General features: G+C 46.7%; 1 protein-coding gene across 3 annotated transcripts in view; it reads left to right on the top strand.

Moving 5' to 3' along the window:
- PNPLA7 (patatin like phospholipase domain containing 7) overlaps positions 1-15,105 on the top strand; it is a 258,686-nt gene extending 243,581 nt beyond the window's left edge. For all 3 annotated transcript variants that reach the window (XM_063936182.1, XM_063936180.1, XM_063936181.1), the window contains 2 exons: positions 11,566-11,675; positions 12,967-15,105. In XM_063936182.1, the coding sequence (XP_063792252.1) occupies positions 11,566-11,675; positions 12,967-13,050 (194 nt within the window). In that variant the 3' untranslated portion in view covers positions 13,051-15,105. The remainder of the gene's footprint in view (positions 1-11,565; positions 11,676-12,966) is intronic.
- Positions 15,106-20,185: the final 5,080 nt, after the last annotated feature.

The following is a 20,185-nucleotide window of genomic DNA, read 5'->3' as shown; positions in this document are numbered from 1 at the left end:
TCAGGAACCTCCTAAAACCAGGACAAGTGTCAGTGCATCAGTGCACGAGAGTCCTGGGAAAAATGGTGGCTTCTTACGAAGCGATTCCATTCGGAAGATTCCATGCAAGAACCTTTCAGTGGGATCTGCTGGACAAATGGTCTGGATCGCATCTTCAGATGCATCAGCGGATAACCCTATCTCCAAGGACAAGGGTATCTCTCCTGTGGTGGTTACAGAAGGCTCATCTTCTAGAGGGCCGCAGATTCGGCATTCAGGATTGGATGCTGGTAACCACGGATGCCAGCCTGAGAGGCTGGGGAGCAGTCACACAGGGAAGAAATTTCCAGGGCTTGTGGTCAAGCATGGAAACGTCTCTTCACATAAATATCCTAGAGCTAAGGGCCATTTACAATGCCCTAAGTCAAGCAAGGCCTCTGCTTCAGGGTCAATCGGTATTGATCCAGTCGGACAACATCACGGCGGTCGCCCACGTAAACAGACAGGGCGGCACAAGAAGCAGGAGGGCAATGGCAGAAGCTGCAAGGATTCTCCGCTGGGCGGAAAATCATGTGATAGCACTGTCAGCAGTGTTCATTCCGGGAGTGGACAACTGGGAAGCAGACTTCCTCAGCAGACACGACCTCCACCCGGGGGAGTGGGGACTTCATCCAGAAGTCTTCCAAGTGATTGTAAACCGTTGGGAAAAACCAAAGGTGGACATGATGGCGTCCCGTCTCAACAAGAAGCTGGACAGATATTGCGCCAGGTCAAGGGACCCTCAGGCAATAGCGGTGGACGCTCTGGTAACTCCGTGGGTGTTCCAGTCGGTATATGTGTTCCCTCCTCTTCCTCTCATACCAAAAGTACTGAGAATCATAAGAAGGAGAGGAGTAAGAACGATACTCGTGGCTCCGGATTGGCCAAGAAGAACTTGGTACCCGGAGCTGCAAGAGATGCTCACGGAGGACCCGTGGCCTCTACCTCTAAGGAAGGACCTGCTCCAGCAGGGACCTTGTCTGTTCCAAGACTTACCGCGGCTGCGTTTGACGGCATGGCGGTTGAACGCCGGATCCTGAAGGAAAAAGGCATTCCAGATGAAGTCATCCCTACCCTGATCAAGGCCAGGAAGGATGTAACTGCAAAACATTATCATCGCATTTGGCGAAAATATGTTGCGTGGTGTGAGGCCAAGAAGGCCCCTACGGAGGAATTTCAACTGGGTCGTTTCCTACATTTCCTGCAAGCAGGATTGTCTATGGGCCTAAAATTAGGATCCATTAAGGTTCAAATTTCGGCCCTCTCGATCTTCTTCCAGAAAGAACTGGCTTCAGTGCCTGAAGTTCAGACGTTTGTCAAAGGGGTACTGCATATACAGCCTCCTTTTGTGCCTCCAGTGGCACCTTGGGATCTCAATGTAGTTTTAGGGTTCCTAAAATCACATTGGTTTGAACCACTTGCCACAGTGGATTTGAAATATCTCACATGGAAAGTGGTAATGTTGTTGGCCCTGGCTTCAGCCAGGCGCGTATCAGAATTGGCGGCTTTATCCTATAAAAGCCCTTACCTGATATTTCATTCGGATAGGGCGGAATTGAGGACTCGTCCTCAATTTCTCCCTAAGGTGGTTTTCAGCGTTTCACATGAATCAACCTATTGTGGTACCTGTGGCTACTAGGGACTTGGAGGACTCCAAGTTGCTGGACGTAGTCAGGGCCCTAAAAATATGTTTCCAGGACGGCTGGAGTCAGAAAATCTGACTCGCTGTTTATACTGTATGCACCCAACAAGCTGGGTGCTCCTGCTTCTAAGCAGACGATTGCTCGTTGGATTTGTAGTACAATTCAACTTGCACATTCTGTGGCAGGCCTGCCACAGCCAAAATCTGTAAAAGCCCATTCCACAAGGAAGGTGGGCTTATCTTGGGCGGCTGCCCGAGGGGTCTCGGCTTTACAACTTTGCCGAGCAGCTACTTGGTCAGGGGCAAACACGTTTGCTAAATTCTACAAATTTGATACCCTGGCTGAGGAGGACCTGGAGTTCTCTCATTCGGTGCTGCAGAGTCATCCGCACTCTCCCGCCCGTTTGGGAGCTTTGGTATAATCCCCATGGTCCTTACGGAGTTCCCAGCATCCACTAGGAAGTCAGAGAAAATAAGAATTTACTTACCGATAATTCTATTTCTCATAGTCCGTAGTGGATGCTGGGCGCCCATCCCAAGTGCGGATTGTCTGCAATACTTGTATATAGTTATTGTTACAAACAAATCGGGTTGTTTATTGTTGGAAGCCATCTTTTCAGAGGCTCCTACGGTTATCATACTGTTAACTGGGTTCAGATCACGAGTTGTACGGTGTGATTGGTGTGGCTGGTATGAGTCTTACCCGGGATTCAAGATCCTTCCTTATTATGTACGCTCGTCCGGGCACAGTATCTTAACTGAGGCTTGGAGGAGGGTCATAGGGGGAGGAGCCAGTGCACACCAGCTAGTCTAAAGCTTTTACTTTTTGTGCCCAGTCCCCTGCGGAGCCGCTATTCCCCATGGTCCTTACGGAGTTCCCAGCATCCACTACGGACTATGAGAAATAGAATTATCGGTAAGTAAATTCTTATTTTTTTAACCTAATGTGGAAACAGTGGGGCAAGCAAGGCAGAGGTGCGCGTAAGTCTGACGCTATTACACGTGCGCACCATTAAATGCGAATTAGCTTCCACATGCAGAGCTGCCCCCATCTCTGCCACCTCACTGCCCGTCTGTACACTCGTCACTAGTGCCCATCGTTATCGGCGCGCACCAGCCCTATCCCTGGTGGAAGAGATTTCAGCCAGATATGTGCATTGCCCGCAACTCCCGTATACACGCCATCACTAAACCTAGGCCATTCATTGGAGCTTTCCCTGCACTTCCGAGCCCCAAAGCCAGGCCTGGATGGGGTATCCACCCCCCTCGTCCAGGTACCCCTTGGCCTAACTACCGTCATGCCAGCAATTGCGCCTCCTCAGATGCCGGAACCCTTCACATTTCAGATTATTTGAGCCGATTGTCCTATATCAGGAATTGTGGCATTTGTGATCACGAAAGAGCAGGGGAGGGGGGAGGGGGAGGGAGTGCTCCACCACACTATGGTTTTTGGCTTCATTAGAAAGCCAGGGGAAGGCTGAACGATGCATTGTACCTTTGTGCACATTTTGTGGGTTAAGTGTTGCAGAGATGGTAAGGAGTAGGGACTGTACAATTGGGGGAGGTCAGTTTCACCCCCCTGCTCTCTCTTCTGGCTCTAACTGAACATTCTGAGTTGTACATAACGGTTGTGCTCCCCGGCGAGATATCCGGCTGGGCCACGTTCTCCCATCAATATTACTAGATTCCAGTAAATGGCTACATGATTCTGTACACTCCCACTGAGAGCACGTAGCGTCCTCTTTATCCATTAATTCCTCCAGTGATTTCCATTGGTTATCTCATGTGCTCCGAGCTGCCCAGGGCTCAGCGTCGCAGCCGCTCTATTTCTCTTCCCAAAACCTATTAAACTCCGACGTCTGTTAAGCCAAACATATTCATTAAGCAATTGGAGGAGACCATCAATTAGTTTGTATGAAAGGAAGAGGGGACATCTGGAGCTGCGCTCATTGGCTCAGATCCATCTTATCCTGTAATAGAAATCTCTACTGTGAACGGTGTTCCAGCTCCGGTACCGCGTCCTGGCTGCAGAGTCGCCGGTGCACGGCACCACATGTGTTCCATCTGACTGTATATCCAGCGGTGTATGGAGATCTGCCGTAATGGGGTAACTCACCGCTGGGGGGACGGGGATGCATAAATCAGGGATAAGTCTTTTTAATTTAAACACACAGCTGTGATCTTTTTTAAAAGAGAAACATCATTTTGGGGGTAATTCAGACCTGATCGCTAGGCTGCGTTTTCTCACAGCCTGCGATCAGGTCCGAACTGCGCATGCGTGTGCACCGCAGTGCGCAGGGGCGTCGGACGACTGCACCGGGCATCGGTGCATAGCGACGGGATGGTGCGTAAAAAGCGATCGCAAGGAGAGTGACAGGAAGAGGGCCTTTGTGGGTGGCAACTGACCGTTTTAAAGGAGGGTCCGGGAAAACGCAGGAGGGACCAGCCGTTTGGAGGGAGGGTTTCTGACATCAGCTCCGGCCCCGATCATCGCAGCAGCTGAGTAAACTGATGTTTGTGCACTTCTGCTACACATGCGTTCGCACACCTGCACACAGCCAATACCCTCCCCCTGTAGGCGGCGACTACCTGATCGCAGGGACGTAAAAAATGCACCCTAGCGATCGGTCTGAATTAGGACCTTTATGTTTTATTTTTGCAATTTCAAATGACATTTTTTCCTGTTGTGTGTTTTTTGTTTTTTTTTTTAGATTTAATTTTTAATCCCTATGTTAATTAAGCCCTGCTTCCCTTTTCCTGCTGATTCCTGGCAGTGCTGCTCTGACGGAAAGAGCCGTTATGTCTCATATACGTGACTTCATTCAGCCCTAATCACCTCCGTCCTCCCACTGGGGAAGTGGGGGGAGTTCAGTGGGCAAAAGGGTAGAAGAGAAAAAAGTGTTCCCTGCAGGTACAGTAATTGTGCACAACCGTTAGGCCACGTTCTTGTGCCACTTTTAACTATCTACAATTTCTGTAGCAGGGTACATAGGGTTCCACAGGGAACAATGGGGTGTAGTGGTGCTTGTGATATGCTGCAAAGTAACAATTCATGGGTTGTAGCGCTCAACCTATGTGGGTATGTAAATGATGATGCTGTGAAACTAAAATTTCAGAAAAATAAATCAAAGTTTTATTGTTAGTAAAGGACACAAACGTATAGTTCGTGTACATGCATTGATAAATATATATATTAATGAAAAAATATGAAAAAGATTATAAATATATATATGTGTTGCTTGGGAAAACTGAATATATATATATATATATATATATATATATATATATCAGGGACGTGCAGTCAGGGGAGGCAGGGGAGGCAGTGCCTCCCCTGTCATTACTGAGTGAAACAATACAAGGAAGATACTTATGACACATATACTGTGTCATAAGTATCTTTGTTATATTTTTGTATTCATTTTTAGACATTTAAATCGTTTTGGAGGCACTGATAACAGTGCCTCCCGTTGTCAATGGGAATGGAGATAATGCGGGGGGCGGGGCCAAGCACTGGGCTCTAAAAGCCCATTGATAAAGTACATGAAAGCGGCACTAGAATAAGTGCCTCGTTGAGAGGGGCACATGTGATTGGACTAGCGGATCCAGCCCTGGATCCGCTGTCCAATCACACAGGCGCTGCGGTATGAGCGCTCACCTCCCGTCGCTGTAAGCTCCCGTCCCGTCGCTGTAAGCTCCGAGTCCTCGGTGATGTGATGCAGGCGCTTCCGCCCCCCCTCCAGTGTCACATTCTCCCTGCGCCGGACCGAGGCCGTGATGTGATGCGGGCGCTTCCGCCCCCCCTCCCGTGTCACACTCTCCCTGCACCGGACTGAGTGATGCCTCCTATGTCACATTCTCCCTGCGCCGGACCGAGGCCGTGATGTGATGCGGGAGCTTCCGCGCCCCCCTCCCCCCCCCCGCCTCCCGTCCTGTGGCACGCTCTCCCTGCGCCGGACCGATGCCTAAGTGAAGGAGCAGCTGGAGGCCGTGATGTCCCCCCCTCCTGTGGCACACTCTCCCTGCGCCGGGCAGATGCTAAAGAAAAGGAACAGCTGGAGGCCGGCTGCACCTTCATCCAGGTCAGTGTCAGTCTCCCCCCTCTCCCCCCCCCCCCCCCCCCCTCTGTATTTCTGTTGTTCTGATTCTCTCTATTTTTCTGTTTCCCTCTCTGTCAGTCTCTTAAGGTGGGTACACACTGGCCGATATATCGCGGGTCCGTCGGCCAGTGTGTACGGGCGATATTTCTGTGAACTCCGTTGTTCACAGACATATCGCGTCAGCCCTGGAACACAGCCGACGGCCAATAAATCTACCGATATATTGGCGCGTCGTTGTGTGTGTACGGGTGACCAGCCGGCTGCCCGTACACATGCTGCGGCAGCCGGCGGTGATTGACAGCCGAACTGGGCGGGCGTGTGTACACGTCCGCCCAGTTCATGACGTCAGTCCCCGCCGTATCGGGCAGTGTGTATGCACAGCACACTGCCCGATCCGTCCATAGATATATCTGACGATCAATTGATCGGCAGATATATCTATCAGTGTGTACCCACCTTATCGCCTGCTTAGTCTTTCTCTCAGTGTCACTCGGTGTGTGTTTTCTCTCTCTCTATTTTTTTTCTCTCTCTCTTCCCTACAGGTACCCCTATTGGATTCAAGTGGACGTGATTCTCGGCGTAGTATGTAGGTAAGTAATCTCTCTCTCTCTCTCTCTCTCTCTCTCTCTTTCTCTCTCTCATTTTTACAGGTACCCCTAATTGGATTCTACTGGACAAGTGGACGTGATTCTCGGCGTGGGATGTAGGTAAGTAATCTCTCTCATTTTTACAGGTATCGCTAAGTGGATTCTACTGGACAAGTGGACGTGATTCTCGGCGTTGGATGTAGGTAAGTATGTGTGAGTGTGTAAGTGTGTTTTAATAAAGTTTTACTTTCACGGTGTGTGTGTTGTGTTTTTATTTGGGTATTTTTGTTGTTGTAGAACTACGGGTATCAGCGGGCCCGTTATTTTCCCGCATGCTGGTACTTGTTGTTCTCCAAGTATCAGCAAGCGGGGGGGGCTTGCTGGGCCTTGTAGTTCCACAACAAAAAACAATATCTTTTTTTTAAACACTTATGGCTATCAGCCCGGCACCCACCGCCCAGGGGTGCTGGGGACAGCCCCGGGCTTCACCCCTGGCCCTTGGGTGCCTGGAGGGGGGGACCCCTTGATTTAAGGGGTCCCACTCCTCCAGGGAACCCCGGCCAGAGGTGACTAGTTGGGGGGGTAATGCCACGGCCGCAGGGACCAATATAAAAGTGTTCCCCGGCTGTGGCATTATCTCCCTGGCTAGTGGAGCCCGGTGCTGGTTTTAAAAATACGGGGGACCCCTACATCTTTTGTCCCCCATATTTTTGGAACCAGGACCGGACTAAGGGCCTGGTGCTGGTTGTCTAAATACGGGGAACCCTTGTCCAATTTTCTTCCCAGTATTTAAACAACCAGGACCGGCTCAAAGAGCCCGAGGCTGGTTATACTTAGGAGGGGGGACCCCACGCATTTCTTTTTTTTTAAATTTTAACACATTCACAGCCTTTTCCACAGATTCGCATGCACGGATCTCACTGATCCATGCATGACTATCACAACACGCCAGCAAAAAGCAGGTCTATTTGAAAGCTCCATTTTTTTTATGAATTCCATGCTTCCCTGGCAGTGTTTGGCTATTGTCGGCAGTGATTGAGAATACAAATCCTTAGTAAATTACCGAGTACTATTAAATAACAGCCGTGTTTGATCGATGGGTCTATTGATTCGTATTTGTGTGGTCGGCAGTGTATCTCAAGTCAATACGAATAGCCCCAATACTGCCGAGATTTGTGTTTATTAAATTCCTGAGATCACACTTAGAAAAAAAAGCCAACTCGAATGAAATCGGGACCTTAGTAAATATACCCCAGTGAGTTCAGTCTGGCCAGAGAGGGAGCGGGGCCACGATCCCCCGCTTCTCCCCTCTTCTCTCACTCTCTCTCTCTTCCGTCCCCGGATTCCTGTTCAGGCTGCTTTTGTCACCGTCGAGCCCCGCAGTTCTAGGCCCAGGCAGGTCCATGTAAGTAAATACCAATATAATTATCATTCACTGTCTGATCCCATCACCCTTTACTTCTCTCTTTTACACTCTCACCCGCTGCTACTGCTGTTACCCTTTTCCTGGCATCTCCCTGTCACCCACTACAGCCACCGTTTCTCCGGCGTCACCCACTGCTGCCACGCTCTCCCTGGCATCTCCCTCCCCGTCACCTTCTCCTTGGCATCACCCACTGCTGTCACCCTCTCCCTGGTGACTCTCTCCCTGGCATAACGCTTTTCCTGTCACCCTCTCCCTGGCGTCACCCACTCCCTGTCACCCACTGTTGTCACCCTCTCTCTGGCGTCACCCTCTCCCTGTCACCCACTGCTGGTTATTTTGTTGTCCAGGACTTCCATAAACTTAATAGCGCCGCATCCACGGTGCTGTTAAGTTAATGGAAGCCCTGAATAACAAAATTGCATTCATGTCCTCCTTCCACTCCCTTCCCAGTCCCAAACACTAATTTTTATTTATTTTTCTATAAAAATTTACAATATATCACAAGTATAATGAGCAGGCAGGCAGCGGGCAGTGGCGGCATCGGACTGAGATGCAAATTAGTGGCAGAGGGCTGGGTCAGTTGATGGTGGGCGAGTTTGTAGGCAATTGATGGTGGCAGTGGGCATCGGCTCAGGGGCAGTAGCGGGCAGTGGCTCGGCGGCGGTAGGGGTCATCGGCAGGATTCGGTGGACATTATGGCTGCAGTGCCTCACCAGCCACTGACCTCACCGCACGCCACTGATATATATATAAGTCAAGAAAAAATGAAAAAAAGTGAAAAAGATGAAAAAAATGAAAGAAATGGAAAGAAAAGTCTCTTTGGCTGTGACCCAGCTGATTATGTTACTCAAGTGGTTATGCAGCAATAAAAGTCATTTACAGAGTAGTCAGCGGCGTCCCGCTGACTAAACGGCTCGAGCAGCTGATGGTAACTTGCTTACGGTGATTGCGGTGTTTCCCCGGGGTTCAGGGTGCGCCTGGTGCGGGGAGGGTAAGGGGACAGGGAGCACTGGACTGCACAGGCCCCGTGGGAAGGGATGCACTCACCCCTGTCCTGGTTCGGACAGTGATGGGGGATCCAGCCGCCACAGGGACTGAACTAGCGGCGATTAGCAGTGTGGGCTTGTTTAGAGCCGTCACTGCACTTCGTCCGCCGGGACCGGAGCTGCTAACCTGTCTCTCCCCCCTCCTCCGCTGATCGACTCGGCAAAACACCCCACCGGCTTACCTCTCCTCCTTCGGGTATTTCTCCGTCGCTGATGTCTTCTTCCGGGTAGGGGAGTCACGTGACCCCCGCTCGGCAATGTCTTGCAGGATTTCCACGGCCCGTACTGTCAGTACGGTATCGGTGTGAGTGTGGTGGTTTGATAGTATAAGCCCAACGCGTTTCAACCCTCTAGGGGTCTTCTTCCAGGGATTTGTATGTAATGTTCACAGATCGTATCACCCTTAAAAAGGGGAAAGGTTCAGTCTCATTGGTTCACATGCCGGTATACGCCTCCTTGTGGTTTTGTCTGTTTCTTATTGGTCTATCTAGACCTCAATCACGTTGGATAGATATAGAGGGGAGCTTGAAGTGTAATCAATGTGTGGGATGGGAACGAAAATCCTTGGGTATTGTTCTTTGTTAATATGGAATGTTGGTGGTCGTATTATTAAACCTAACTTAGTTAGTGGTGTATTTTGATCTCCCCACTTATCATCATTTTAAAATGAATTTGTTAGTATCATAGGCTCAGGTGTTGATATGCTTCTGTATTGCTTTTTCTGACACATGTTGTATTTTCATAATGATGTCTTGAAAGAATGGGCGATGGGAGTAAAAACTTAATTTCCTGAGATTGGGGTGTGAAATAAATGGAATATATGGTATTGGATATGGTCAGTCTCCTATATCCGTATGTATTTAGTGGAGCTGACTCATGTAGGATTGATGTAGATACGTTGTTTCTAATGTTTTTTGGCCCATAGTGACGGTGTTGGGGGGGGGGGGGGGGGAAGGATGAATTGAGGGGGGGGGGGGGGTATGAGAGGAGTGGTTGTTGTCTAGTATATGTCAGTATGGTAGGGTGTGAATCTCATCACAAATGCGTCATTGATTGCAGATAATGGCCTTCACTTCATTATCTAGGTTATGTCCCTGTGGTGCAAAGGTCTTGAGTTCAAATATCCATCTCAACTCTGTTGTATTCATGTGATGTACAAAGTCTCCACCCCTCCAATTTTGTTGTACTCCTTGTATGCCCATGAATTTCAGAGTATCTGGTTCACTATTGTGTATTTCTTTATAATGTCGTGACAGACTATGATCCTCATAGCCCTTTTTAATGTTCCTTATATGCTCATTTATTCGTATCTTGAGTGGTCTTGTTGTCCTCCCTACATACTGTTTTTTACATGGACATTCTAAGAGATAAATGACCCCTTTGCTGGTGCAGGTCAATCTTTCTTTCACTTGGTACTTCTTGTTAGTGGTATATGATGTGAATTCTGAAATGGGTTTTGTACTTCGCATTTTCGCGTTCCTGCATCCTTGGCAGAACCCGCAAAAATAGAAGCCGCTCTTGGGAATGCTTCCATCTATACTAGTTTGTTTCAAAGCTTGTGGTGGTATGTGGTTGTGAACTAGATTTTTCTTAATGTCTGGTGCTTTTCTGAATACGCAAAGTAAGATCCAGCAGAGGTGTAGCAAGCAGCGCTCGAATGTAGCGCGAGCGCTAAACAGGTCTGCTCATAACAAATTATAAATTTGCCATGTGTAGCTATTGCATTGGGGTCCAGTCAAGTATGGGACAAGAATCCGGGGGGCACCTTCGCATTGTATGACAAGTGGAAGCTATGGCGTCTGACAGGACAGGGCAGGGGGTGGGGGATTTAGAAGCATGGTTGTATTTCTTCTTCAGGGTCCATAGTCTCCACAGGGTTACCATGGGGTGTAGGTGGTTGAAGAGGACCGGGCACCAAACAGTTAAGATGACCACGTTTTGTTGTAGGGGAGGTCTGATAAAGTAATCATTTGGGATTTTGAAGTAAAGAATATACTGTAGGGCCACCGTGAGCTTTCCAAGCCATCCAATCTGATTTGCTTTGACTGGTGGGAACCAGATTCTCTCCTGAGGACAATCATCTATAGGTCAGTTCCTCTGCTACAGATTACCAGTGTACCCACGACACCATGGTTTACACTGGAAGTGGGTTACGTGAGGTGGTTTATGTGAAGTGTGATGGGAATAATTGACATCGGCCATTATTCTTCCAATGGACGCAAGATGGGCAGCTGTGGGGGTGTTCCCTGGTCAGTCGGCGCGGCTGCCATGTCTCTCAATGCACAATGTCTGTTTTATTTATTATTGTGCATTATGCCACGTGATCATACAGGAAGCGGAAGTCACCTTTTTACTGTTGTTGTCATGATCACTTTAAGGTATAGGGGGAGATGTCTCAAGCCTTCTAAAGAATGGAGAAGAGGGGAAACTTCTTTTTTTTTTTTTTTAGAAGGCTTGAGATATCTCCCCCATAATAAATACAACATATTCTAGGATAGAAACTGAAAAGTATAATTTAATGGGGGTGATCCTAAAGTCTATGAAGAAAATAGCAATAGTCCTCCAACAAATGTATGCCCCCCCCCCCCCCCCCCCCATCCCTATTTTCTGGGGCCTCTCCAAGCTGTCGGATTGCTACATAAATGCATTATGTGCCCTCTCACAAGTGTCTGCCCTGCGTTCTGCTGGTGAGATTGCCTGTGACCTATATAACCTGCCTGATATAAGTGAATGTCTCTTTCTCTGACAGATGAGTCGGATTATCAGACTGAATATGAAGAGGAAGATATTTCAGACTTGAAGAAAGAGGATTATCTCAATTTCTTGAGTACCCAAAGTAATGACAACGTCTCGGATAGTGTAAGTAGATGGATCTCTGAACCCAGACAATCAGCCGCCAGGGATCCTGCGGACGTACAAAAGGGTGCAAGGACGATATTAATCGTCTGATGCGTGTGCGTCACAGTCGCATCAATTCACTAATGATGCCGCTCGCAGAGGATTTGCAAAGTAATTGACAGTCGGAGAGCGTTTGTGGGAGGTCTTCTTGTCTGGGCCACATTTCCCCTTTTAGCCCAGCCGTAACCTTGTTATTTGTCCTATTATCACATCGCTCAGTCTGATCGTTTTCTTTTATTTAATTATTGCAAACTCAGCGCATCAAGGTTCCTTCCACGCTGTGGACTAGGAGCGGCTGTGTCCGTCGGCGAGGGGATGAAGCTGTGTGAGCGTCTGCACTGTAATCTCGCGGTTCATGTCAGACAATACCACAGCTGCCCTACATCGCGCACACGCTGCAATTATCCTCCTAGTAGCTATGTGATCAGTCTGATTAAACATGATTGAATTTATTATGTGTGTAGCAGAGCCGTTTACTGAGGACGACTGGACAGAAGCCCAATCGCTCGTGCAGAGATGAAAACAAAATTGTTCTGTAGCCAGATTCAAGGGAGACGATTGGTGGCAGATACAAATGTGTACTTTATCTAGAAATAAATGACTGTTTTTTATAATTAAGACTGCAAAAGATATTCTTGTTGACCTTATGTACATGTCGGCACTCAGAACCTGCCATCTTTCTGACGGGATTCTGTATGGTGTTAGTGTACTGAAATCCTTATTTATTTTATAGGTTCCATAGGGCTACACAGGGATACTATGAGGATATCCTTTCCAACCACCTACACCCCATGGTAGCCCTGTGGACCCTATGGACCTCTAAGTAAGGTAAGTTTTACCCTAGCTCTTCTTTGGGTTCCATAGGGCCCCACAGGGATACCATGGAGTGTAGGTGGTTGAAGAGGACATCCCTATGGTAGCTCTGTGGACCCTATGAACCTCGAAATAAAGGTACGTTTTACCATAACTCTGTTTCCTCTTCGGGTTCCATAGGGCCCCACAGGCTCCCTGTGGACCCTATGGACCTTGAAGACAGAGTTTACAAAGGTAAGTTTTACCATAACTCTCATTTTTCTCTCTGCGGCATATACATCGTCCTTTTTAGGTTATAGCTGTATCCCAGTTCCCGTGTTCCGATGTAGTTGCAAGCAAAACACTTCATTTCATGCAGCATATTGCACCTGTCCCATTCATACAGTATTGATTCAGTACTGAGCCAGCTACTAACAAGATTGTGTTTCCAAATCCACAGGACGAGGAGGCAGATATGGACCTGCGGCAGCGGCTTTCAGTGGCCAGACGCCGCGGCGGAGACAGGACGCAGGAGAACAGCTGAGCCGATTGAGAAACTGGAGAGGTGGTCCGCCTTTACCGTCTGTGCTCCGGGTCCCTCCTCCTCGTACGGTCCTGGCTGTAGTTCTTGTGGGCGCTAACCTCTCCATAGCATGCGGTGACTGGTCGGGGGCCAATAACCGTAGTGGTCAGGTGACCTCTATGCTCGCTTTGTACGGAGGTCACGGAGAACCAAACAAGATAACAAAACTATAAAGCCTTAACTACATTTCATGTTTTGTTTATGGCAGTGGTTTGAGATGATCAATCTATTTCTAAGTTATAATACAAAGGGAGTCATTACATAAGAATAACCAATATGGCTACATTATATTAGGCTTCCGGTGCAGTCACTGTTGGCCATCAATGATCACTGTAGGAGAACACTCATATATTGCTCGTTAGATAATAGAGATCTGTGTTCATTTGTTCGGCTTCCGTTCATTTGTTACCAGGAGTGAGTCTATTGAATAGAAGTGACACCAAATTGGGCTTTTAATCTGAGTGCTTTTGTTAGATGCCGAGTATAAACCAGGAACCCACATGCACCATTAGTAATGGAGTCAGCTCTATTCTGAAGGTGTGCCTAACCCTGTACTCGGTCATGAAAAGGGGCTGAAGTGAGGTCCGTTGTGCTTGGAAGAGAAAAACCGATTTGTGGAACTGGAAAACAGAACAGAATTAGTAAATGTGATTAAGTTGTAGCAGAAACAACCCCTGATGTCTCTCCAAGAACCTGGAACGCCAGCTAGAAAGGCAAGACTTACTTGTAGCGGGGCAAACCCAGGGATGAACACCATTCGGGCTATATAATATAGACATGGATAAACCATTAGCAGCCCGTTACAGAATTTGCAGGAATTTCAGATAAAGTAAAAAACTTTTTAAAAATGTTCACTCTCGGGCTATTTTTTTTTTTTTTTCCAAACTTTATTAACAAAGTTGAAACAGGGCTGATAATACTGGAACTAACAGACACTGGGCCTTATGTAATAGAGAAAGTACAGTAAAGTTGCTGTAACCGGTAGCAGCCAATAAGATTATAGCTTTTTGGGCGTGACCAGACTAGACTGCCAAGTATTGATATCTGATTGGCTGCTGCACATTTGTCTTCACGCCACTTCAGTTGTAGCTAAATTTGGGGGGTTCCTTATGCAATAAAATGATCAGGAAATTACAATACAGTCTCCTCATCTACTAAGCCGTAGGCCAAGCCAATCAACGGGAAGGGAAGTATATAGTTTTCCAGGTTTTCTCCGGCATAGAATTCTAGGTTAAGGTCTTCCTATCATAGAGTGTAAGAAATTATTAATATAGATTGGACCAGTCTCTCGCATACCAACCCCGAATCCTGATCTGCTGATTTGCACACAAAGTCTAAGCGGGTGGCTGATTATAGACAGTAATATTTATTTCTGATAAAAGAGACAGCCCTCCGCCTAATGTGAGTTTTTGCCCAGCCAACCTGTACGTGCCTGCACTTTACCCAGCTGTCTAGCATGGTGGCTGCCATCTTGTTTCAGTCGTTGCCAAAATTTAAGTTTTTTTTGTCCCTGCTCAGCAGTGAACTGTAGAACAGAGTACCTCCCACACACACACACACACACACACACACACACACACACACACACACACACACACACACACACTTCCCCTCCAGCAGTTGTGGAACCACAAGTACCAGAATGCCCTCCCAACACTAGTTGTGCTAGGACTTGTAGTTCAACAACAGTTGGAGAGCCACTGGTGCACATGGCTTGTGCTGCAAATTCTCCACCCTCCTAACCCAACGGCGCGTTTCTCCTAGACAATGGTTCGCGTTCTTTTTGTGCCTTTTTATAGATGGTTTATTGGCTTCCAGATTCCAACGCTGACCCTACTACTGGCCAAATACGGATCTGCCTGACCGGGGAGCTGTAGAGATCACGTGTGGGTGACGCGTCTGGCTGAGTGAGCAGGGTATTTGGCTGTGTAATAGCAGGGGTGTACTGTATATAAGGAATGTGTGTGTCACCTGTGTACAAACACATTTTATAAATAAAAGGCTGTTGGAGATTGATTAACCTTGTCGTGTCACAAATTATTATTAATTGAAGCTGACGTGAGGAACATCCAGTGAGGGAAAGTTTTGTATCTATATACAGTATCTACCTCTCTATATAATATCTCACACATGCTCCGCATTCGCCTGATTACACTCCACGCTGTACTTCATTTCAATTAGGGAATGTTGGGGCAAATGTATTAAGCCTGGAGAAGTGTAAAGCAGTGATAAGTGCCAGGTGATAATGCACCAGCCAATCAGCTCCAGTATGTATATCGACAGTTAAGAGCTGATTGGCTGGTGCGTTATCTCCTTCCTCTTATCACTGGTTTATCACTTCTCCAGGCTTATTACATCTGCCTCATTGTTTCCAATTTATCGCAGTCATTTGTCAAGCCAACCTTCCCTTCCGGCCAGTCCTACAAAGGCATGAGACTTGCCCTGCATTCTTTACCATCAGGTATCAGATCTTATACATGAAGTATTCTCTTTTTCATGGGTTTAGGTCTGCTAACTGATAGGCTTAAAGAGACAGAACCTCCGTCGGGCACCTGGGGAATTCTATGATAAGAATTGGCTTAGATCTGGTAAGATGGGGTGCAAGAGAAAGTGTGACCACAACATGTTATTCTAAACAACAGGCTTTAATCTGCCATCTGCGGTGCCTGAGGTACAGTATGTGGCCGCACCATTTTAAAAAATATATATATACTGTTTATATAGATATAAAATAAAAGGCTAACACTGCTGCTCACCTTTATGATGGGAATTCAGGTGTTTTACGCATTGGCGGCCACTAGATGACGCCCAACAGAGCAATTCAAGTGTTCCTGCGTTCAGATATAATATATATATCTATATATAGATCATGTCCATAGTGGCACTGCTTGCTGGGATGTATAGTTCCACACCCCTAAATAATTGTACATCATCATCAATTCTGCTACACTTATTTTTTAGCATCAACTGAACATTTTATCCTTATGCTACGATATCATTTATTACTTCTTGTTACATTTTATTGACTCTCATTCAGGAGTGTCTGCTTTTTCCTGAAAATAATTAGCATAAACCATTACAATTTACAGACTGTATATTCTGCAAATGTATCCTTTCTCAGAAATCTTTAGGCTGTGATGGAAATAGACGGTCTGCAGGAAAAAAAATGGGCTATCTTTCCTTCTTAAGTAGGAAAAAACACCAATAACCCCTTTATTTTTCAGTAAAAGACAATGCAAAAAGGGGTGATCGGTGCTCAATTAATAGATCCCATGCTATAAGTCGATATATATACGTTTGAACTGAGACTCTATAAAGCCAAATATTGGGAGGAATGACGGGAAAACACATCTAGCGTATAAGAAGAGGGATCAGTACTGTTCTCTGCCACTGAGACATAATATAAAAAGTATGTGCTCTATTTTCAGCACATTTTTGCAGTTCAGACGGGCTGTCTCATCGATAGGATAAATCGTTGATATCAGAGGCTGCTGCTACTTTAAATACCGCCTTGATCTGTCTGGTGGTGTGAAGCGCAGACACTCTGCTGGATATATGAGTAATATGTCCTTTCTCAGCTCCTTAGTGGCTTTGTGTTCAGACCGAATGGGCTGCTCAGTACTTTCATGAAGATCTATAAAACCCTTGCTTAGAGCTATAGGGTCTGGGATGTTGGTGTGTTCGTTTAGCTATTGGCGATCCAGCCAGGTTCTCCATCAAATTATTATTTAGTAAAAAGATACTGAAAATGATTCAATATTTGGTTTCCTGGTCAAAAACTACTACCCATGTACTAAAAGTGGGATATCAGGCTTCCCGTGTTTATTTTTATGGGAATTTGGCAATATTCTTTTCATGTGGCATTAATACAATTAATTACTCTTGAAGAAAATTAAAAAAGTTATGTAAATTTGAAGGAATAAATGGTATGTTCCCAGGAAACAGGGGAGAGGATGGCAGAGGTAAGGGTAAGATGAATTCAGTGCTAATGAGTCTCTATGGACAAATCAGCTCTCACACTCTCCCGGAGTCTTTCTCATTCCTTCTACAAGGACATGTTTTCAAGACTTCAGTCTGTGGAAATTACGAACCCATTCAAATGGAAGACTCATCTGTGCATTTGCATCCTGAAAACATGACCTGTGGGGGCAACCTGATTATTGGATTCACAGCGCTGGTTCCTGTAAGTATGGCAGCACTGGAGTGGGAATTCTCTCTGTAATGTACTTTGGTCCCCAGCATGCTCTCTGTATTGTTTATCGGTCACTAGAAAGTTCTATGTACTGTACAGACACACACTCTTATATCTACAGTCCTGTGACCTTCAGCCTGACCTCTACAAAGCAACCACCTCTATGACTTGGCATCCTGGCATTGACAATGCCAACAGGGGACGGGGTAATTGTTTTACCCCTCCGCTGTCCTCTATCCCTAACCTGCCTGGGGTGGCAGCTAGTGCTAAGACTCCAGGGGTGGAAGCTAGGGCAAAGACTCCGGGGGTGGAAACTAGGGCTGAATCGGAGGGTGGTGGCTATGGTTAACCCCCTCCCCCTTCCTGGGCCCTAACTGTAACCCCAGTACTTACCTTCGGTATGTCTGCATTCTGTTTTTCCGGCACTGGGATTCCGGTGTTGCGATATCTCGACTGCCAGGATGGTAAACGCATACCCTAACAGGAGCAGCAAGAACTTTCAAGAAGACAGTGCTTCAAAACTGTAAAGCTCTCAGGGCATGCTGGGACTGGTAGTTCTGCAACAGCGGGAGAGCCACATGACGCCTGACTCGTATATGAATGTGTCTCCGCAGCCAGTTGGTATCTTGGCATTAGCGTACAGACGCTGCGGAGAAAGACATGTCTGCAGGCACCTCTGGACCAGGCCCATAACGGTTCCTCACCCTTTTGGACTTTTAAGAAGTTTTCAACTCAGACCAGAGATTGTTGCGGTTCTCAGTAAGAGGCTATGAATAAGCAATGAGGTCATTTTCCAATCAGAATTCTCATTCTATACTTTTCAAAGCCATTTACCAATATCCCCTAATTCTATTCCAAAGATAAATACCAAGCCTGAATCTATTCCCAGCCCAGAGCACTTTAATCAGGGCTGAGGCGTGTATGCATACATTAAATATATCTGTGATTACACCACAATCACAGTTTAATTGCCAATACCACTGACGCAGAAACCATTTTACATTTAATTAAAGTATTTAAAGAAGCCTTATGTAATGTGCCAGAACTTATACTACAATATATAATAAAAGTGAACTTATTTCATCCACTGAGCTAAAAAGGGGGTGAACGGGGGACAATTTAATGTGAACTTCTCAAATCTATTAAATAGCTTTTATATTGCTGGGACTTAAAGGACCGTATGAGCTATTTAGATAACATAGAATGTCCAGCGTTAAGTCGACGTTCGGCTGCTCTGTTGTAAAACTGACGTTTCCTCCCCACTCCATTACTGATACCTGAAGCTCCTCCCACATTGCCCTAACACACAGGTTCTCAAACTCGACCCACACAGTGCATGTTTTGCAGGTAACCCAGCAGGTGCACAGGTGTAGTCATTACTCACTGGCACATTTTAAAAGGTCCGCAGGTGGAGCTAATGAATTCACTTGTGATTCTGTGAGGAGACCTGCAAAACATGCACCGTGTGGGGTCCTGAGGATCGAGTTTGAGAACCTGTGCCCTAACAGGATCTATTATAGCCTAGGACAGAAGTTCCCAAACATGGTCCTCAAGGCACCCCCAACAGTCCAGGTTTTAGGTATATCCATGACTCAACACAGATGGTTAAATCAAATTGACTGAGGTGCTAATTACATCACCTGTTGCCAAGAATGGATCAACTAAAAACCTGGACCGTTGGGGTGCCTTGAGGAACGCGTTTGAGAACCTCTGTCTAAGGTCGATTTAAAAACACAGGTTCTCAAGCTCGTTTCTTAGGACACCACACAGTGCATGTTTTCCAGGTATCCTCACTAGTGAAACAATTAGCTCCACCGGTGGATTTTTTAAGTAATTAATACACCTGTGCACCTGCTGGGTGACCTGGCATACGTGAACTGTTTGGGGTACTGAGGATAGAGTTTGAGAACCTCTGACCTAAAAGATCAATTGGACCCTTCGTTCGTCCCTCCCACTATAGCTCACAAATATGAGGCTGCAGTTATTTGAGCTGCTGTGGCATCACTGACCCCGCCCCTGGGGATGCATCAACCAATCCACACAGTGCATTTCTGCAAACCAAGTCTGCCTCGCATGATTTCTGTACATACCTCCTCCCTCTCTCCATTTACTAAGTCAGGAAGTGTAAGATGCAAAGTTCATCGGAACGAGGAATTTATGGCGCCAAAAAAATACCATCGAGGCTGCTAAAATAAATCAGCTTTTACTTTAATTACTGAGGTCTTTGGGTATCTGGAAGATTATTATTGTGCAAAAGAAACCAATGAGTCATTAGCACCTACACTGTTCTCTCAGATGATGGAAAATCTGATGGTAGTGGGTCTATTTATTAAAGAGAGGGTGGTAAATCGCACTCCCTTGCAAATTATGGAAACCTATTCAACAATCACAGTGGAACGTCTCACGAGTTACTTTTTTTGCAATTTAGAAATCTTTGTTTTTATGATTTTTCTAAACTTGTTTCTCTTTTTGGTAGGGACGGGGGGGTGACGGGGGTCTCCTGGGCTTTCAGTTCCACCACGCAGGCGGGCACCGGCGCAAATGCTCAGTGACTGGCCTTACTGTTTCAATATCACAAACTGATAGCTGAGTATCTGGCGATATTGTATTGATAAACCATGGCGATAGCTGGTTCTCTGCCGCTACGGTAAGCGGTGATAGAAAACCAACCCCGTCGCCGTGTCTAATACCGCTTTCACGTCGCAGATGCCGGGTCGAACCCAGGAATTGGAAACGGGTCCTTCCCGGCATTCAACCATTTTCAACTGGCTTCCCGCCCTGGCATATTGAGGGCGTGGTCTGCGGCGGCTTCGGTAATGGAGGTCGTGCTGCGAGATGAGATCAGACGCTAACCCTAACTGGATGGATGCACTATAAGTATAGGACTGTGTAGATCGATATATA

This window comes from Pseudophryne corroboree, chromosome 8 (assembly GCF_028390025.1).
Source record: "Pseudophryne corroboree isolate aPseCor3 chromosome 8, aPseCor3.hap2, whole genome shotgun sequence".
Taxonomy (NCBI): Eukaryota; Metazoa; Chordata; class Amphibia; order Anura; family Myobatrachidae; genus Pseudophryne; species Pseudophryne corroboree.
Note: the sequence above shows the minus strand (reverse complement) of the source record. Positions and strands in the feature narration are given on the sequence as shown.